Genomic DNA, 18716 nt, shown 5'->3' with positions numbered 1-18716 from the left:
TTTACACTTTTAATCAGTGCACCTAAAAATTTTACAACCTACGAAAAGGCAAGCATGTGGTAAACTTCAAGGAAATAATACATCAACTTGAAATATGTTTTTTAGGATTACAGCAATACCAAGAACTTGCAAAAAGATTATGGGAAAGTCTCCAATAGAAGAATTCTGTGTTTCAGTTGTTAAACAGATTACCTGGGTGCCTCTACAGTAGTCTTGCTGTCTGGAATACTTCAGAAAGCATTTTTTCATAGTACTCGAATTCAGTGACAAATGCCGTGAAACTAAGAGCAAACTAAAACTAGACAGCAGATTCTTCAAGGTAATTTCTGGAAGTAAAACACTGCTAACCTAACAAGTCACCTCCCTCCCCTTAAAAAACACTTTTTTCTAGGTAATTATAACATATGAATCATAACTTGTTTTGCACATTCACTTCGTCATGCAAAAGAAAACACCTTCACATGTTGCTTTAATTTGGAAACATACTTTGGCAACTAACAGCCAGGACTTCACTGCAACCAGAAAGGGAGCTGTTTAGGTGTACAGGTGTGTGCCAAGAATGCAGAATTGTTTCAAGTGCCCTGCTATTAAGACATCCATTTGATAAACCTGTACTACTTCATACTGAGCATGAGAATACTTTAGAATATTGATACTTCCTTAACTTTCAGTAGCATGAATTGGCATAAAATGCACACTACAATATTTTTAAACAATAGAGGAAATGTATTTCGCTTGCCTGTAATGAAGAAACAAAACATCTAATTGGAAACACAATGGTACGCACACCAGTACTGACTTTAGCCTTTAACTGAGAAACAAACATTTCATCCTGCATTGTCATCTCTAAACTTGCTGCAGCAAGTGCATTGGAGGGCTGCCAAGATGTCTAGGGGCCTGTAGCACACGATGTACAGGAGCATCGCAGAGAATATATATGTTGAGTCCTTACAAGATGACAACTAAGAGGTGAACCTTACTGCTGTCTTCAGCTACCTATTAGAACAGCATAGAAAAAAGACAATGCAGTTTCAAAAAAGAAACTGGATCTAAAGATGGGAAGGAAGACAAGCGGCCACAAGAGAAAACTCAGTTTTATACTAGGAAAAAGTATGCACCGTGATGGTGGTCAAATGCTGGACCAGCTGCCTGAAAATATCTGGTACCTCCATCCCTGGAGATATTGAAAACCCAACAGAATCATACACAGAATCATCTAGGTTCGAAGAGACCTCCAAGATCACCGAGTCCAACCTCTGACCTAACACCAACAAGTCCTCCACTAAACCATATCACTAAGCTCTACATGTAAATGTCTTTTGAAGACCTCCAGGGATGGGGACTCAACCACCTCCCTGGGCAGCCTATTCTAATGCCTAACAGCACGGCCACCTGAGCACACTGCTGGCTCATATTCAGCCAACTATCAACCAATACTCTCAGGTCCTTCTCTGCCAGGCAGCTTTCTAACCACTCATGTCCCAGCCTGTAGCAGTGCTTGGGATAAAATTAATTTTTTTTTTTATTTTCTTTCTACAAGAAACAAAAAGAGAAGGTCATATCCATGATGGACACACAAACGGTACAGCTCCTTGCAGAAGACTCAAGCACAGAGACCAGAGACAGAAAAAAAAAACCTCCAGTCCACAAATGCCAACAGGACATGAATGCACAGCAGCCCCAGCAGGGGTAATCACAGACTTATCTTTCACAGATGAAAAAGGCGACCCTACTCAGCCTCTTGGCAATACTGCACCTATGTGGTCAAGCCCCTTGCAGTACATACTGAAGCTCTTCATGACTCCTCTGGAGAGTTACACAAATGGCTTGATATAGCTGGAGATTAAATCATAACCCAAAAACAGAAGCGTACCACACCACATCCCAAAAACAAGGTAACAAGCAACCTCTGCTAAATATCCCTCTATTAAGGGAATTCCTAGCATTTAAAATCTAGTAGGCTACAAGGTCTAAAGACTCTACAGCCAGAAAAACAGCAGAAAAAAAGCTCCAGAAATACAAGAAACTGTCCCTAGTCCTGAAAAAGACTACACCTTACATGTGTACTTCTGCTGTTTTCAGATACTCACTAGCACAGGGAACTTGGATGATACATTTCCCCTAAACCCTGCTCCATCACTTTAACACCAAGGTTGTAACTTTGACAGCGCTTGACACACAGGTGAAGGCGTAAGGTCACATTCACAGTAAGCCCCCTAATTCCGCAAAAATCATAAGAGACCTAGAACCACAAAGCAAACATGCTAAGTAACATCATCTCCCTACCCATAAGCATGCTCTAAAAATTACTCACCTGAAGAAGAGCTGCATGCAGTAAAGGCACCTACTACTACACAGCTTGCTTTACTCTAAAAGATCCTACTAGTTTTTACCTCAAAAAGACATGCTTACCTCCCTCAACTTAGAAACACATCAGCCCCCACACTCTGACCCACCTAAAGAACCCTGCAAGTGGCTGAAGAAAAACCAAAGCACTCACCCCCCAAAAAGCAGCTCTAACAGAAGGAGCTCTCCCACAGGCCACCTGCAGCTTATATACCATTAGGCCCACCTGGCACCCAACCAATTACCTGGGAAAGGGGCGGGGCAAAGCAAAAAAGGTAGAAATCAAACAGGATGAGCAGCAGCTGTGTTGGTTTTGTTTACCTGGCTCAGCTCAGCAGTGTGCAAAGCACAGCACAGAGAGCTGGGCTGTTTCTAGAAGCAACAATTCCTGTGCCTTTGCTTCAGCTTTGAATACTGAAAGGATAATATGGCCAAATAAGTAACCAAAACCATTTCAACTGGAATTAGCTCAAACCTTTCTTCACACTTTCTTTATACTCATGAGGGATGTGGAGGTCTCTATATTAATTCTCTTAGATTTGTAGCTGCTGTTAGTAACATTAACCATAATCTCCTTTTGAATCTGGACAGTCTTGTATGGCAGTAGAAGGATTGCTTAATGTTGACTACCCATGTTTTTCTTTTGGTGGCCTTTTAGGTTCATCGTTTATCGTTTTCAGAGAACTTTCATGCAAATAAAGACTAAGCAAGGTCTTAATGAAATTAAGTACTATGAAAACTGGGAAAAATTACTGGGGAAATTTACTGAGAAAGTTTAATACCAGCAAGCCAGTGCAAGTGGTAAAAATAGTTTTAAATATATTCACTTTCAGTGGGATTTGTGGAATAAAGGGAAAGATATAGGGATAAGAAAATGAAACTTCCCTTAACATGGAGAATATTGCTTTTCCCAGCTGTGTAAAATGGCATCAGCATAAACTTCTCACTTCCCCTTGGCCTTTTTGATTTTCAATCAGGTTGTTTTAACCTTTACTGTCTTATACAACATGTGAAACTGAGCACATGGTAACAGGGCCCTGAACAGCATAATCCACCTTCATATTTGGCTCCAATTTCAATAGGAAATAAGATCAGATAACCATAGTCTCTCCTAACCTAAATTACGCAATGAATCTATAGCCCATAAGGAAGGCATGGCCACAGTCTCTACCACAAGCTATAACAGAAGCCAGCACACTCAATAGTTCATGAGGAAATATGCAAGTACTATCAGACTAAGAAGTTTTAGGTTGCTTGTGTAAGTTTATTAACAATTGAATTTTTGCTGAGTGTAGTTAAGGAGTTTTAGTAAGTCCCAACTGTCCATGTAGCAACTGACACACACTCAAGCACAGTTAAATTTGAACTGATCTTCACAGGTGTTTCAAAGACACCCTTGACATAAAAGTAACTCTGTTCCTCTTCCCTTCAACTATAACTTTCTTGTTCCCAGTCACTACATAATTTGTTTTTAAATAAGAAACATTTTGCACCTGGTTGAAGTGGTTAGATGAGGAACATCCAGAACAACAGCTAGAACAACTCCACCAGAAACATATCCAACATGAACAATCTCATTTCTTTAGTTCACATTAACAAGAATATGTACCAATTCCACAATTGCCAATAAATAGTGCGTACATGGGGAGGTAAAAATAGAAGCACCTTAAGCATTTTATTTGCTAGATGTGGTACTAACTGATGTATTCAGGTTATCATGTGTCAAAATTTCATTAAGGTTTAAGAAATTCTTTTGGGAAATCTAAGCGGGGAAAAAACACAGTAAAAAAAACTTAGAGAGAGGGGCTTCTTCATAATGACTGATTCTTTTTTCAGATTAGGCCAATAAAATCAATGAAGACTATGTTTAGAAAGAGAATCAGATCTGTTACAGATTTTTAGTGTTGTTCCTGGCATGCATGTGTGCATGCAAAACCTCATATCTGTACAGCTTGTTCCCTGAAGGGTTCTTGAAAGAAATAAATACACTCCATTTGACAAAAAATTCTTGTCTGAAGTTAGCTATCAGATGTTAATGGCAAAAGCTATTCACCAAAAGGATCAATGTCATTAATAGGAAGGTAATAAGTAAGTCCAAGTTCCAATGAATTACCCCAAAAGCAATTTTGGGCAAACCAGTTAAAAAAGGAAAATCTGAGATATTTTTTTTTTCCCCAAGTCTACAGAAGAAAATAAATCTGATTTTATCATAAAGTGGTAGAGGTCATCAACTGCCACATGAAACACCACAGAGGTGCATGCCATCACTGTCATAGCTTTTTCAGGATGTATACACTATTCCTGAATTTGTCATCCAATCAACAACATCCTTAAGTTCATTATCAAACTTGCCATACCATACAAAAACAGCTACATGGAGGTGCTGCCTCAAAGACTGTGTTGATCAGTTACACATCAGAAAGTGAGGCAAGTCAAAGGGAACTCTTACAAACCAGGACTTCAGCCTACTGCAGTTCTCCAGAATTATCTCACTCACATTTTGTCCAACTGGGAATTATCCTTGAACTGTGCCCTCAATAAAAATCAAGGAAAAACTCCTCTATGTTTTTTTTAGACATCCAACATCACCAAGTCCATAATATGCATATGCTATTAGTGGTCTGAATTTTAAAAAAAAAAAGCAATCAAGATATGACTATGGATTCCTGGATATAGCTTATTAGTGCCTTTGTGGTAGATTGACCTTGGCCAGCTGCCAAACCCTATCCAGCCACTTTCTCACTCCCCCTTCTTAGCAGGAGAGAAGGTAAGACCAGAAAGCCCACAGATCAAGTTAAAGGCTGGGAGATCTCTTCCAGTTACTACCACTGGCAAAGCAGACTCAACTCTGGGAAAGTTAACTTATTGCCAATTAAAATAGGGTTGAACAGTGAGAAAGAAAAAAAAAAAAAAAACCAAAGCCTTCCTCCACACCCCCCTTTGTGCTTGGTTCAACATCATTCCTTCAATCCCAGCTCCTCAACCTCCACAGCCCCGCACTCTACCCCAGGAGCAGCACAGGGTGGGGAATAGGGTCTGTGCTCACTCCTAACAACTTCTCTCAGCCTTTCCCTCCCTCTCACACTTTTCCCCTGGTCCTGCAGGGACTCTCCACAGTCTGTGGTTCCTTGGGGAATATCCACCTGCTCCAGAGTAATCCCCCACAGGATGCAGTGCAGATATCTGCTCAGGCTGCTGTCTCCACAGGCTGCAGTGCAACCTGTGCTCTCTGGAGCACCTTCTCCTCTCCTTCTCTCACCTTGGGCTTGACAGGGTTGTTCCTCACAGTTTTCCACAGTCCTTATTCTGCTGTGCAGTGTTTCACCCTCTTTAACACATTTGCTAGAGGCCATGCCGTATAGCAGGGCCCTCGGAGCCGGCTGGCACCGCCTGTGTCCGGCTTGGGGCAGACCCGGCCTCTCCTCACAGAGGCGCCCTGCAGCCCCCTGGCTGCCACCTGGGCACCTGCGCTCAACACAGAACAGCAAACTGTTAAAGCTTTATATTTAATTTCCTCTGTTTTCATCATCATTTTAAGATGCCATCCCTGGGGGCAAACTCCTCAGTGCTGGCAGTCAGTATAGACAGAACAGTTACCCATAGGTGAAGGCACTTAATAGAACCTAAAGCCAAGAGCCAAGGCGTATCTATTTCAGCAATCCAGGCTGTTACTTGCTGAAAAGAAGCCTTATCTTAATAATACACATATATTCTTTTGCCAACAGGAAGCAATCGTTTAAAACATGGGTCAGGTACTGTTTCATACATAAAGGCATGAGGAACTACTATACCGTTAGTACAAGATTTATGTTTTATAACTTATTTTCTATCACACAAGATAAGCTAAACATGTATATATATACATAAACACTATCCCCAATCATATCCCCCTCTTTTCTTTCAGTCATACCCCAGAAAGAGGGAAAACACACAGAAAAGTTGTTCAACATAAGTTTTTCCATTCAGAAGCATTAATTTGATGACTTTACTCAAATCTAAAGTAACATTGATCATTCCCTTAAAAAAAAAACACATAGGGAACATTGCAACCGACAGCCCTAGCACAGGGAGAATACACAGTTCTCCACACAAGAATTACCCTTTGCTTCCCCATCTCTCTAGCATAAAGAAAAAACACAGCAACATCTCTTCACATTGATGAGTGTTAATCAGCTTTCTCTCCTAGAAAAAAAAAAAAAAAAAAAAAACATGAATTAAAGCCTCTTACTCTTCTTATTGCAGCCAAGTCTTCCCCTGTAGTATTTTCCCCAGCTTCAGACTTCTACATCATCAGCCTCTCTCAAGTACTAGGCCCACAGCAAAGTCCTAGTGCTGCTCTTCCAGTTCCCTACTTCCCATTCATGCTTTCATTAAAAAATAAATAAATGAAAAATAAACATCAGAACCCCCAAGACTTTTTCCACCAGACCCCTTCTGTAGCTCACTGCACTACATGAAACCCATTCAACCCCCTCAGCTGTTCCCTCAGTTCCTCATTTTATTAATTAATGTCAGGTGCTCCTCAGTCCTAACTAGATGTGGTTAAGGTGTGCGCATTTCATTAGTGGACCACCTGTCCTAGCTTGCTTAAAGATTTTTATTATTATTTATTTATTTATTTATTTATTTATTTTAACAACATGCAGTATACAAAAGGCTCATCTCTTACTTGGGTGCTCTTTCATTCGAAATTTAGTATTTACAATCTCAAATTTTTAATCAGTTTTGAACAGATAAGTAATAGATTTTAATTCAAGCTTTTCACATAGCTAAATCCAGATGTATTTTTCCATAGCATGGTAATGTGGAAGCTTTCTGATATTCCTATAAGTTTAGGTTGACAAAGTATTAATTGCAAGATTATAAAATTAATATTTTGTTAGTAAGAGAAGGAAGGAAGCAATCAAAACAAAAACTTCCCTCAGTGAAGTCCAGAAAGTCCCTTATAACCAGAACTCACCGCGTTCAGCCAGTAAGCAGAAAAAAGCTGCAAGCTTAACAATTTTGACACATTTAACCTTCAGAAAAAGAAGCTGGCTTCTCTAGATAACAACCGAACTGCCACAGCAGCAACGCTTCCATCTACTGTAGAAAAATCTTAAACTGCAAACTCGCGACCACAGTTACCAGATATCCATAAGGGAACAGGAAAATGTGAGAAGGGTTGGCAACTGCCAAACTAATACAGGGCTGGGAGGGGAACTGAAGCAGAGGCAGATCTAAGGAAAGTGGCAGGGCTCAGGGCTTTGGCAGGAATGGTGGCTGCTGGAGGAGACCTGGCAGGTCTCATTGGCCACTACAGGATGGTGGGAGCTGGGATCACAAGGAAGATCTGAGAGATGATGGCCCACCCAGTGCTCACTGACAGAAAACGAGCCTTATGTAACTCATGGGCTTGCATAATGGGATGGTGCATTACTTCCCCACAGTCCCACTCTCCAATATAGTGCAAGCTACAGAAGAAAAAAGTCACTGTACATCTGAAATTGGTGGAAGACTGACAGCTACATGCTAAATGAACTGCTAGGCCAAGGCACCATGCCAGGGCTGTGCTGAAGTGCCGCCTCCTTCTGACAGAACTTCTCTTTACAGCATTGTACTGTGTATTTCTGCATGATTTCTACCCATTACACAAAAAGTACAGCAACAGAAATAGCCTCATATGTTTCTATACTAAATGATATTGAAAGAAAACAGTCTAATGTTTGATAAAACTGGGGGGAAAAAAGTAGTGCTATAAAACATTGTGAAAAATGAAGCAATGCTATAAACTTATTGCTAGGTGAATAAAACCAATATTTTCCCAATATGAGAAAGAAGTTTCTTCAGTTACTCTAAAGCTAATGATTCTTTAGACCAAAGACACCTCTCAGGTATACTGGTATATGAACACAGGTGGACCCAGTAAAAGTAAAGTTAAACACATGTAAACATGAATGTGATTTGGTTCAATTAATTAATAATTTTGCTCCAAATAAATCCTAATTTGGCAAATCATGTAAACAGCCGATTTTCATAATTTCATGATTTTCATAACTATATCCTTTACCTATACCCCTATGGGTAACAGGCTCACTAATGAAAGTAAGATTAGTTTGGTAATAAAAATATAGTACTAAGACCATTGTTAATAATAGCTTACAGATGAGATTTAACATTTCTTATTAAATAAAAAGATTAGGAATTCAATCAGAAAAACTTAGACCTCTCAGTGTTCTTTGTCACCCTTACTTTGTCAAACAATCTAAGATATAATCTTTGACAATGTTTGCATTAATCAGTTTAAACTTACGTTTATGTGAGCTTTGTCTGATTACTCTCACATGTGGATGCTACTTTCAATCATCTTTTAGGTGAGTACGTTGCATTAATCCATTAATCCACAGCAGCCTATACTGATCCATTATTTTATACAACTGCAAAGTTGAAGCTGGCTGGTATTTCATATGTCAAAAGGCTTTAGAGAGAGAGCCACATAAGACTGGGAACAACATTACAGCAATGAACATTTGATATAACTTCAGAATAAATGAAGATGCATTTTATCTGAAACTTTGTTTTATTCTAAATCATAACTATTCTAAATCACTCATAATGCTGTAGATTATATTCACAGCCCCATTTGTGAATGGTTCAGAAATGAAAAACGTACAGAACTTCTCATATGTGAGAGAGAGAGAGAGAAAGAGTGAGAGAGAGAGAGGGAGGGAGGGAGGGAGAGAGAGAGGGAAAGAGGGAAAAAGAGAGAGAAGGAAGGAAGGAAGGAAAGAAGGAAAGAAAGACACCCCAAACCTCAAAACCCTATCATAGGAACACAAATGGTATTTTATGCCTCTATAATAAATGGAATCTGGAAAGGAAAAGTCTGTGGAGAGTACTTGTTTTCTCTTCACACACCAGCCACTAATAACTGAAAAATCACCCATATTTCCACCTCCCTAGGTTTTACAGGCTCACCTTTTATTACAGTATCAGAGCACCTCCACAAAAATCATTGAAACGAAGCCACTGTAAATGGAAATGGAATGATAACAAGTGGCTTAGAAGCCCTGCAACACACAAAAATAGCCTAAGGGGGAAAATAAATTAATTTCTGAAGCTTTCTTTTAACGTTTTTATAAATTGGATTACAGTAGTAAAAAACTACTCTAGCCTTTTTGGTGGTACCACTTTAAGCAAAGGCCTTGCGGCAAAAGAAAATATGCTAGCAAATACTTGAATAGATGAGATTTTAGTACAAACAGCATGTTTTTCCTTTGCAGCAATAGGGAGGTATCTAAAAAAATACAGTAATGTCCAAACATGAATGTATTTTAACAACCACTTTAGATAGTGCTCAATGTTTCTTCTGTAAAGAAAATAAAAGATTTATGCCTAGAACTTTATTCTGGGAATGTACACAGGCTCAAATGTACCTTATGTGACATGGTAAAATTTTGAATACTTACATGACTTTGCAGATTTCCATTATCTCTTTTGCACAGGCAAGACTGTCCAGATCCATTCAAAATACATACTAACATGCTAATCACAGAATTATAGAATATCCCGAGTTGGAAAGGACCCACAAGGACCACTGAGTCCAAATGCTGGCTCCACCAAAAAACAGACCCCATCTGAGAGCATTGTCCAAATGCTTATTGAGCTTTGTCAGGCTTAGTGCCACGACCGCTGCCCTGGGGAGCCTGTCCCAGTGCCCGACCACCCTCTCCGTGAAGAACCTTTTCCTAACACCCAGCCTGACCTTCCCTTGTCCCAGCTCCATGCTGTTCCTCCGGGTCCTGTTGCTGTCACCGGAGAGAAGAGATCAGGGCCTGACCTCCACTCCCCAAATGATTGAAGTCATTTCCATTAGTAATCTGGGATCTGACAGTTCTTTACAAAATTTTTATTGAATATACCCTTTTCGATTAATGAAATAAGCCAGCTAATTAAAGCTGTACATATTTTAGAGTAAAATATTCTGTTATGCTATTTTCTAGTGATTATTTTACAATTGCTCTCATGAAAATGGCATTTTTCCACGTTACTGATCACAATTTTTAAAAATGAGAACATAAAAGTGATACAAAATAAAAAAACAAGCTAAATAAAGAAACAATTGTTTTTAATACATCTTCCACTTTATGATCCAAACTTTAAAGCTGACTTCTATATCATATTGATCTGTTTTACAGGGATTGGTCTGTTCTCAGCAGATCAATCAGTTCCAAAATATTGGAAATTATATGTCTTAATTTTTCCATGTCTTAGTTTCCCATTTGCAAAATAAGAATAACATTACAAACTAACAAGATTCTTTTGAAGACAAGTGCTTTACAAATTGTAGAGAGAATTAGGGAGATAGAATTAGTAGATTTAAGTATTTCAAATCAATATAAAGTTAAAATAATGTGCAATTGTCTCATTGTAAGCAATTCATTTTGGCAAATGAAATGTAGATCTCCAGAATGTTTGGGATATGACTGGAAACATTTGTCAGATCTGTATGACAAAAAAATAAAAATAAAAAATCCTTACTTGGGAAAGCACCACTGATGAAGTAATTGCAAAATCAAAAGCTGTTGGAGCAATCAAATGAGACCTTTCCTTACCTTCTTTGTCTTTCCAAACTACTTATATTTTCATCTTAAAGAATCCTCTCAGAGGGATAGTATTATTATATGTTATACATGTTAGAAATGTGCCCCTAGGACTCTTTTTCACTCACTAAAAAAAAATGTATCCTGTTTTAGAACTGAGGAAAGAATTTTCTTTCACTGTCACCTCATTATGACTTTGCTTTTTTTTTTTTTCCCCTCTTAAGTTAATTGGTCTGACAGGTCTACTTGAAAGGGGTCAGGCTTTGACAGTTTCAGACTGTCTGCACAAAGCTCACTATATTAACTTTCTGCTCTTGTGTTTTACTCCCAACAGCTATGACATTCTTTTTTTTTTTCTTCTTTTTTTTTTCTTTTTTTTTTTTTCCTAAGCAATTGTTTGAAGTCTTTCTGTTATTCCTACTCATCACACTAGGTATTTAGTACAGTATATATCACTTAATACTTGAATACCTCCTGTCAAAATTGCTGCCTGGCTAGTTTGTACTTTATAAGAAAGAAATCTAGTGGGAATTTCAGTGGGACATAAAATTCATTTTATCTAAATTTAACTTTTAAAAAAGTCTTCTGCTGATAACTAGTTTTCATAGTTTCAAATGGCACTTACAAGCAGTGGCTGCTACTACTAGTACAAAATAGTGGTCAATTCTCAAAACATTTAATAAATACGTGAGTGCTTTTGGCTAACTTTATACTGTGCTATATTAAGTATCATATACTCATAGTTTCCTAAAGTATATCATTTCCATTATTCAAAACCTTCAAGAAGGTTAGTCGTTGTTTGTGTAGTTCAGTGCTGCAATTCAAATATCTATGCAGAGTATGAGTACACTGTAAAAGGAATGGGAGGAGCACTGCACATACAAGAGTATCTGACATAGGCTGTCAAGACACAGAGACATGCTAGTGATTGGATTTTCACTATTGAATCCGTTTACAGGGCAGATAGGTGGGACTGAAAGACAAAATAGTAGTGCAGTTTATTTCTCATCCTCTAGCAAGGACTACATACCACAGCAAAGATCCAGAATCCTTATGAAATCTGCATGTTTAGTATGTACCTTTGGGAAGTTTTTACTGGTTATTAGTATGTGAAGAAACCCTTAATTTTATATCTTTGCTGATATGGTTACCAGTGCTAACAATATTTAGCTAACACATTTTTAATACCTTTATTTTACTACACTAGCGAGCATTTGCTATCCATTACATTTCTTTGGTAGAGCAGTTAATGAATCCCAGAGTACACTGAATTTATAATCAAATTTATAGGTTGTCGTCTTCTTTAGAGCAAAACTCATTGCATTGAAATGTCAGCTTACCACTAATTTTCATTAATTCTTGCCTCATACATATCCTGCTTCATTATATGGTGTAGTTTATTGTACTGAATTCTCATTGTGATCTATCTAAAGTTGCTAGTATGCATACAGATTTTAATGATTACAGTCAAATTGCTCTCTTTATGAAGCCATCTTATCAATGCACCCTCTGATCAATAGATCTTCAACATATTCAGAAGTAATGAAGCAGAGCAATCTCTTGCTAAATTTAAGTGAACACATTTTAGTAGCTTGAACCTGAAATATCACATTCCAGAAGTAAGTTTAGAAATATGTCTTACTGAGAGATATTTCACCTCTTTCTTTTCTGATCATTTTCTGTGCTTATGTTTTAAGTCACCTCAGTAGAGGTTTGCCCTCAGATGCATAATTTGATGGTTGAGCTCCTCCTATTAGAAAATTCTATCTTGTTCTCCTGTCCTTTAATCCTTACATATATAATATATCATTTCAGGGCTTATGATCATCATTGAGATTATCTATAGTAATATAATTTTTAGTTTGGAACAAATTGTTTCTTACGGATGACTTGCCCTAACAACTGTTTAGATGAGTCATATTTTGATAGTTTAAAATGTTCTCATTCAAAGTGCTTCTTCCAAAGAAAGGATGTATGCAAAGTCTTTCTTGCTCATACTTCTAATTTCAGCAAACTTTCCCTTAAAATTGCATTATAGTATTTATACATTAGCCCCAAGCAATCGGCATTGGCTAGCTAACTGAAGCAAGATGAATATTGGGCAAATTCTGCCTGTAACATGTATTTCTGCAGGATTTCTGCAAATTTCTGCAGGAAAATAGTGGTACTCTGCATTATCTGTCAGGCTGTTACATTTTGTTTACTCCTGCAGATAATTCTGTGAGAGGTGCCCAAAGCTGCCCTTACTTACCCACATTTGTTCAGATTATGCAAGATCCTGACTATTTGAACAGAGTTAATAGTTTTAGTTTTGTTTTGCTTTAATAGAGTACCACCAGCAAACCTAGACAAGTCATCTGCTGGCTTCTGCTATCCATTTTTATAGGTAGCCTGCAGGCTGCCTGTGAGTACCTACAAGAGAAGGAGGGAGCAGACATAACATTGTTTGATATGGAGGAAACCTACGATGGCCACTTAAAGTCAATGCTAAAGGAATTGCTGTTGTAGAAGAACTTTCAGTTTTATGTTTTCTGTCATAACTCAGAACCTCACTCCTATTGTCAGTTGTTCTCATTAATGTGAATAGGAGTTTAAAGTCAAACCCATTGCTTAGAATTTCTTTCCATGTGGCTGTATTTTTATTGTCACTGCCTCCTATTCATATAGAACAATTAGTAAAGCTTAGCTATTTCTTAGCATTTCCTGACTTGTGGAAATTGTTGTTTTAATATATAAGAAGATGGCTTTGGTGAAGTGGCTTCCCAAGTCTCTGATGACCTTGGTGGCCAGAGAAGGAGTTTAAGAGCAGACCATCATACAAGATTCCACATACCTGTTATGCAGGCATACCATGGGTTGCAGCAGCACTTAGCTATTCCCCTGACAAGGTGTTAATGGGGGGATTAACTGCTTAGCCAAGTAATGGCTAGTAGGGAAAGGGATAGAGAAATATGAACTAGCTGAGAAGCAATGACTGCAATTCATGTGGATGACAGAACAAATACAAAAAGCAAGAGAACCACTGAGATCAATAAAATAACAAGCTTCAGGGGAGCCATCTATGGAACTGAGAAAGAAGAGCACAGGATGTGAATGAAGATAGTATTCAAAGAAGATATGGAAGAAAGAAGACATGGGAAGCAATGGTATTTTATGGAAAAAGTTATTTAGCCTTAGTTTACACTTAGAGAATTTGGCTGACCTGACAAAGTTTCTCCTACCAATTCTCAAGGAAGAAATTACCATAGAAGTTTTTTAAGACAGACTACTAGTCTTTTCTGAATGAAAAGAATCAATTTTCAAAGGAAAATGTTTATATTTCCTTTTTAGGTTTCAGATTCTGCTAAACTGCTTGTAGCAAATGAAGGAGTAGACTATTCTCCAGGATTCAGCTCCTCCTTTCATTCAATGTCTAAAACAACCTATTTCTCTCCAACGACTATAAAAAAAGCCTAGATAGACTAGCCTCCATGACTAAAGTTTGCCTTTTTGAAATAAACCTAACAAGAAAGCTACCTGGATGGAGAGATGAGACGGGGATGAGAAAGGCAACTGAGAAAACTGCGTAAGGATAAGGACAATTCTCTGCAAGTGAATTAGGATAAAAAAATAGATAACAGCAAAGAAGATGGAACACAAACCAAGTATGAATGCTACCTTTCTTGCCATTGCTGTTAATAAAAACCATAATGGTTTAGAGAAGAAAGGTATGCTCAGAGGGCAATTATCAATGTGAGTGCAGAGTCCCTGTTTCAAAAAACTCAAACAACTAAGCAGAAATGAGCTGTGAAGTTCCAAATGCAAATTCATAAGGAAAGCAAAAGCAAAAGAGGGAAGGCAGGGATACTTAAGGAACTATCGCCCTACAAATGAGTAAAAAGAGAAGGGGAGGGGAGCGGAGGGGAGGGGAGGGGAGGGGAGGGGAGGGGAGGGGAGGGGAGGGGAGGGGAAAAGAAAAAAGAAGAAAAGAAAAAAGAAGAAAGAGAAAGGAAAATACAAAAAGAAAAATAATTGTAAGAACTGAAAGAATCAAGAGGAATACATACAAAAGAGAGAGCTATTCTGTTTTTTCTCGGTCATGCTACTTTTCTAAGCTCCTTTCAGTTCTAAACCACAAGCTTCTTTGGTATGGATGCTATTTTCTCCTACCAACCACTCTGCAGTTCCCATTTCATACTATGGTGAAAAGATTTGATTTCCCTTCTCTCTGTGTTCTGTCTTAAGTTAGCTCTCACTTATTTTAATACAAATATGTGGTGTTTTCTTTTAATTACAGTTCTCTACTAAGAGATCCTAGTGCTTGTAATCTGTCATTTTTCACTCTTTTTTCTTTAGAAACCTGTATTTGATCATGGTATGAGAAAGGTAGATGGATTAAATAACCCAGTGAAATTGTTTCAGCCTTATCTGCAACAGATCTGTAACTTCAGTTTCATGGTTACCTGTTCCTAAACACAAAGCCTACCTTTTATTGATTTGTTGATGAAACAGTGTTATTCAATATTGCAGAATGAGAGCACTTTCATCTTTTAATTTCCATATGGTTGGTAGTATTAAAAGCTTCGGTGTTGCCTGTGTCATTTGATCTGGGATGTATCATTTAATAATGTATCTCCACCTATCAAAATAAGCCCCTTTTCCTTCCATATCAGTATCTATTCTGTACGTGCTTTTCGTTTTGTTGTAGTTTTAATGAATACTATGTTAAAACCAAGAACAAGTGGTGTGGGAGTACAGATCCTCATGGAACATTTATTTTGAAGCAACTTCAACATGTTCTTTATGACTCAATTTTATTGCTCCATCTTGACTCTGTGCTAAGAGACCACTTACTGTGGTTGCTTTCTGGATATGTGTGTTTTGGATATGTTTCTCCTGCTCTATGAAAATGCTTATATTTAATATATATATATGTATCCTGTTTTACTTCCTGACAAGAGTTTGTAGGATGTTATCTTTTTCCTGTGACTGAGAGTTTTGAGTCTTTGAGGAATAGCGAGAAAAAAAAGAACAGGTTTAACTCGCCAGCACCTCAGGAGGTGATGCCTGGAAAATTGCCAGTTCTGATACAGGTGGTGCAGCTGCAGTAGTAGTATCATTTTTATTATTATTATTTTATTTTAAGGAGAAAATAAATAATCCTGGAGTTGTGAGATATTTCTTTGTATAAGTTCTACTAAATTAAGTACATGCTTATAAAATTTTGATAAAATAGTACCTTTTCCATTGAAAGATCACTCTTAGTGGAAGACTTCTGAGTACCTCTAATGATATCCTTCATCTAGATGACAAATTCAATCATAACTGGACAGAAGAATACATATAATTCTGCAAATCACAGCATCTGAGATTTACATAACTGTATGGTGATTAAGAGCTAAACTTAAAGATCCACTGCAGATAATGAACAGACAAAATTCAGAAGTCAGTGGATCTAAATCCCCTAGTAGTTTAATTGCAAGATGGGAAAGTGTTAGACAGGAGAGAGATCACTAGCAGAATATTCACGTCTGGGTTTTCGGACCAGTCTTCTCAGAAATGTTTATAATTAGCTGAAGAATATATCTGTATTAGGAGCATGATAGTGAAACAAAACTAGAAAAAAGTACAAGAAGGAGGATTAGAATAGCTCATAAAATCGAGATAGAAAAATTGAAATTATGAGATAACATTGAGGGCTGGGAAAAGAAATAGAATAAATTGATAAGTAAGATAGACATCTCTTAAGATAGGATGAATATTTTTCTTTCATTGATTCAAGGAAGTTGACCTGATTTCTTGCCTAATTTTAGACATAAAATTAGCTGAAATTAATAATATTTCTAGAGACTAATAAAAAGGAATTAAAAAAAGTTGGGAGGATATTGACAAACTAAAATGACTGACTCTAGCAACAGGCCGTTAAGATGCTTGTGAACTGAAGTCATGATCTGTGTAAGGCATAGGATGAATTAGCTAGAGAAAAGAAGGCAAAAGTATGACCTAAAATGGTATTTTATGACCTAATTGGAGAAAAGAACTTAATGAAGAGGAAGGAGATATACTCTTCTCAGAGGTGCCCAGTGAAAAGGTGAGAAACAACCGTTTATATGTACAACAAGGAAATGTGAATATAAGAAAGAAAATATTGAAGAGTATTGGACTTGATCACCTTTTCAGTGCTGTGTTACTATTCAAACAGAAATTGCTCTTAGGAAAGTAATATGGCTTACTACACAATATTACACAACTCAGGCTTTAAACCACTGTTCATATAGTTAGCTTCTAATGCCACAAGCTGCCAGAAGCAACTTCTGCCTGAATTATAGCGATCTTTTTAGGGCCATTTCCTCACTTCATTGTTCCTGAGCACCTCAACACCTCCTACTTTGTTTGTTTGTTTGTTTTTCTGAGAGGTACCAACCCTCAATTTTAGGTTAATGATATTGGTATTATGGAGTATTTGCACAGTAAACACATGCTTTGTGAGTAAACACTATGCTAGTAACACTGGAAATATAGTGGAAAAAATAGCAGCTGAAAATGCCATGATAATGATAAGATCCCTGTTTCAACAATGCCTCTCACTAAGAAGCAGATAACCCAAACTAGACACTCAGTTCACACTCACCGCCACAACGGCCAATGATGGTGTGGGTTAAAAAACAGAGGATAATTTTTTTCAGTCATCTCTATTTTGCAGATTCTTGCTTTCCTGCTGTATTCTTCTACTGAGAAGGATATACTTTAACAATTCTATATTGGCTGAGTGTGTTCTTTAATGCTCGCACGACATGTATTACCACACCTGCAGAGGCTATTTGATATAAAACTAGCATGATTTAGGACATAAGCCTACAGATTCAAATCACAGAAATGTGTAGTCCTTGTAGTCCCAGAAATGTAGAAAGGAGAAAAATGGAGAGAGTGATGAAAAGAATGTTATCAGCTTGCATTACTTTTTAAATAATTTGCTTAACCTGTCCATTCTTCCGAAAATAGAGGAGTGTAGGTGATTTTGTGTGGGTATTTTGGGGGCTGAACAGGCCATTCTAGGAGACAAAGAAAGCAATGTGTACAAGCATTTGTGCCCATAAATACTGGCCTAGCAGAACATCTAAAAATGCAAATAAAACCCTTTTAATTGATACATTATTTAATAACATTTGGAATTCTAAAGAAAATATGCTAACAAGTAACTTCTTCCTATATATAAAAAATATATGGAAAATCTATTCCTTAACCACCTGCCTATGAAATATGGAAACTAAAAGGAGGAAGACTTCATTTTTTAAGACATAAAAAGAAATAAGGATGACCTGGGTTTATGATGTAGGGTTAACTGATTCAATTTTGTTTTAATACATGTACTGAAAAGCTACATCAAACAAAATAACAGAGTGGTGGAGGATGGCAGGTATTTCTGGAGGCCATCTGGTCCAACCCCCTGCTCAAGCCAGGACAGCCAGAGCAGGGTGCCCAGGACCGTGTCCAAATGGTTTTTGAAAATCTCCACAACCTCTCTGTGCAACCTGCTCCAGTGCTCAGCCACCATCATGATAAATAAATGTTTCCTGATGTTTAGGAGGAACCTCCTGTGTGTGTTTCAGTTTTTGTCCACTGCCTCTTGTCCTGGCACCGGGCACCACTGAAAAGAGTCTGGCTCCATCCTCATTGCACCCTCCCTTCAGGTATTTATAGACTTTGATCAGATCCCATCTGAGCCTTCTCTTCTCCAGGCTGAACAGTCCCAGCTCTCTCAGTCTTTGCTCATAGGAGCATTCAGCAAAGGTTCCAGTGCCTTCAGCA

The 18716-nt window shown here is 37.8% G+C and overlaps 1 protein-coding gene across 5 annotated transcripts in view; it reads right to left on the bottom strand.

Annotated features, from left to right (window-relative positions):
• CSMD1 (CUB and Sushi multiple domains 1) overlaps positions 1 to 18716 on the bottom strand; it is a 1150295-nt gene that overhangs the window by 800611 nt on the left and 330968 nt on the right. The window contains exon 1 of one of the 5 annotated variants that reach the window (XM_066994809.1): positions 5606 to 5979. The exons of 3 other annotated variants lie outside the window; for them this stretch is intronic. Coding sequence is in view for 1 of the 2 variants with exons in the window: in XM_048078084.2 (XP_047934041.1) it covers positions 2315 to 2331 (17 nt within the window). In the remaining variant the exon portion in view is untranslated. Of the gene's footprint in view, positions 1 to 2314; positions 2427 to 5605; positions 5980 to 18716 lie in introns of those variants that run through there. One more of the 5 variants, XM_048078084.2, reaches the window with a different exon arrangement.

This window comes from Anser cygnoides, chromosome 3, assembly GCF_040182565.1.
Source record: "Anser cygnoides isolate HZ-2024a breed goose chromosome 3, Taihu_goose_T2T_genome, whole genome shotgun sequence".
In the NCBI taxonomy this organism is placed as follows: domain Eukaryota; kingdom Metazoa; phylum Chordata; class Aves; order Anseriformes; family Anatidae; genus Anser; species Anser cygnoides.
The sequence above is the reverse complement of the archived record's forward strand: the minus strand, read 5'-3'. Positions and strand labels throughout refer to the sequence as shown.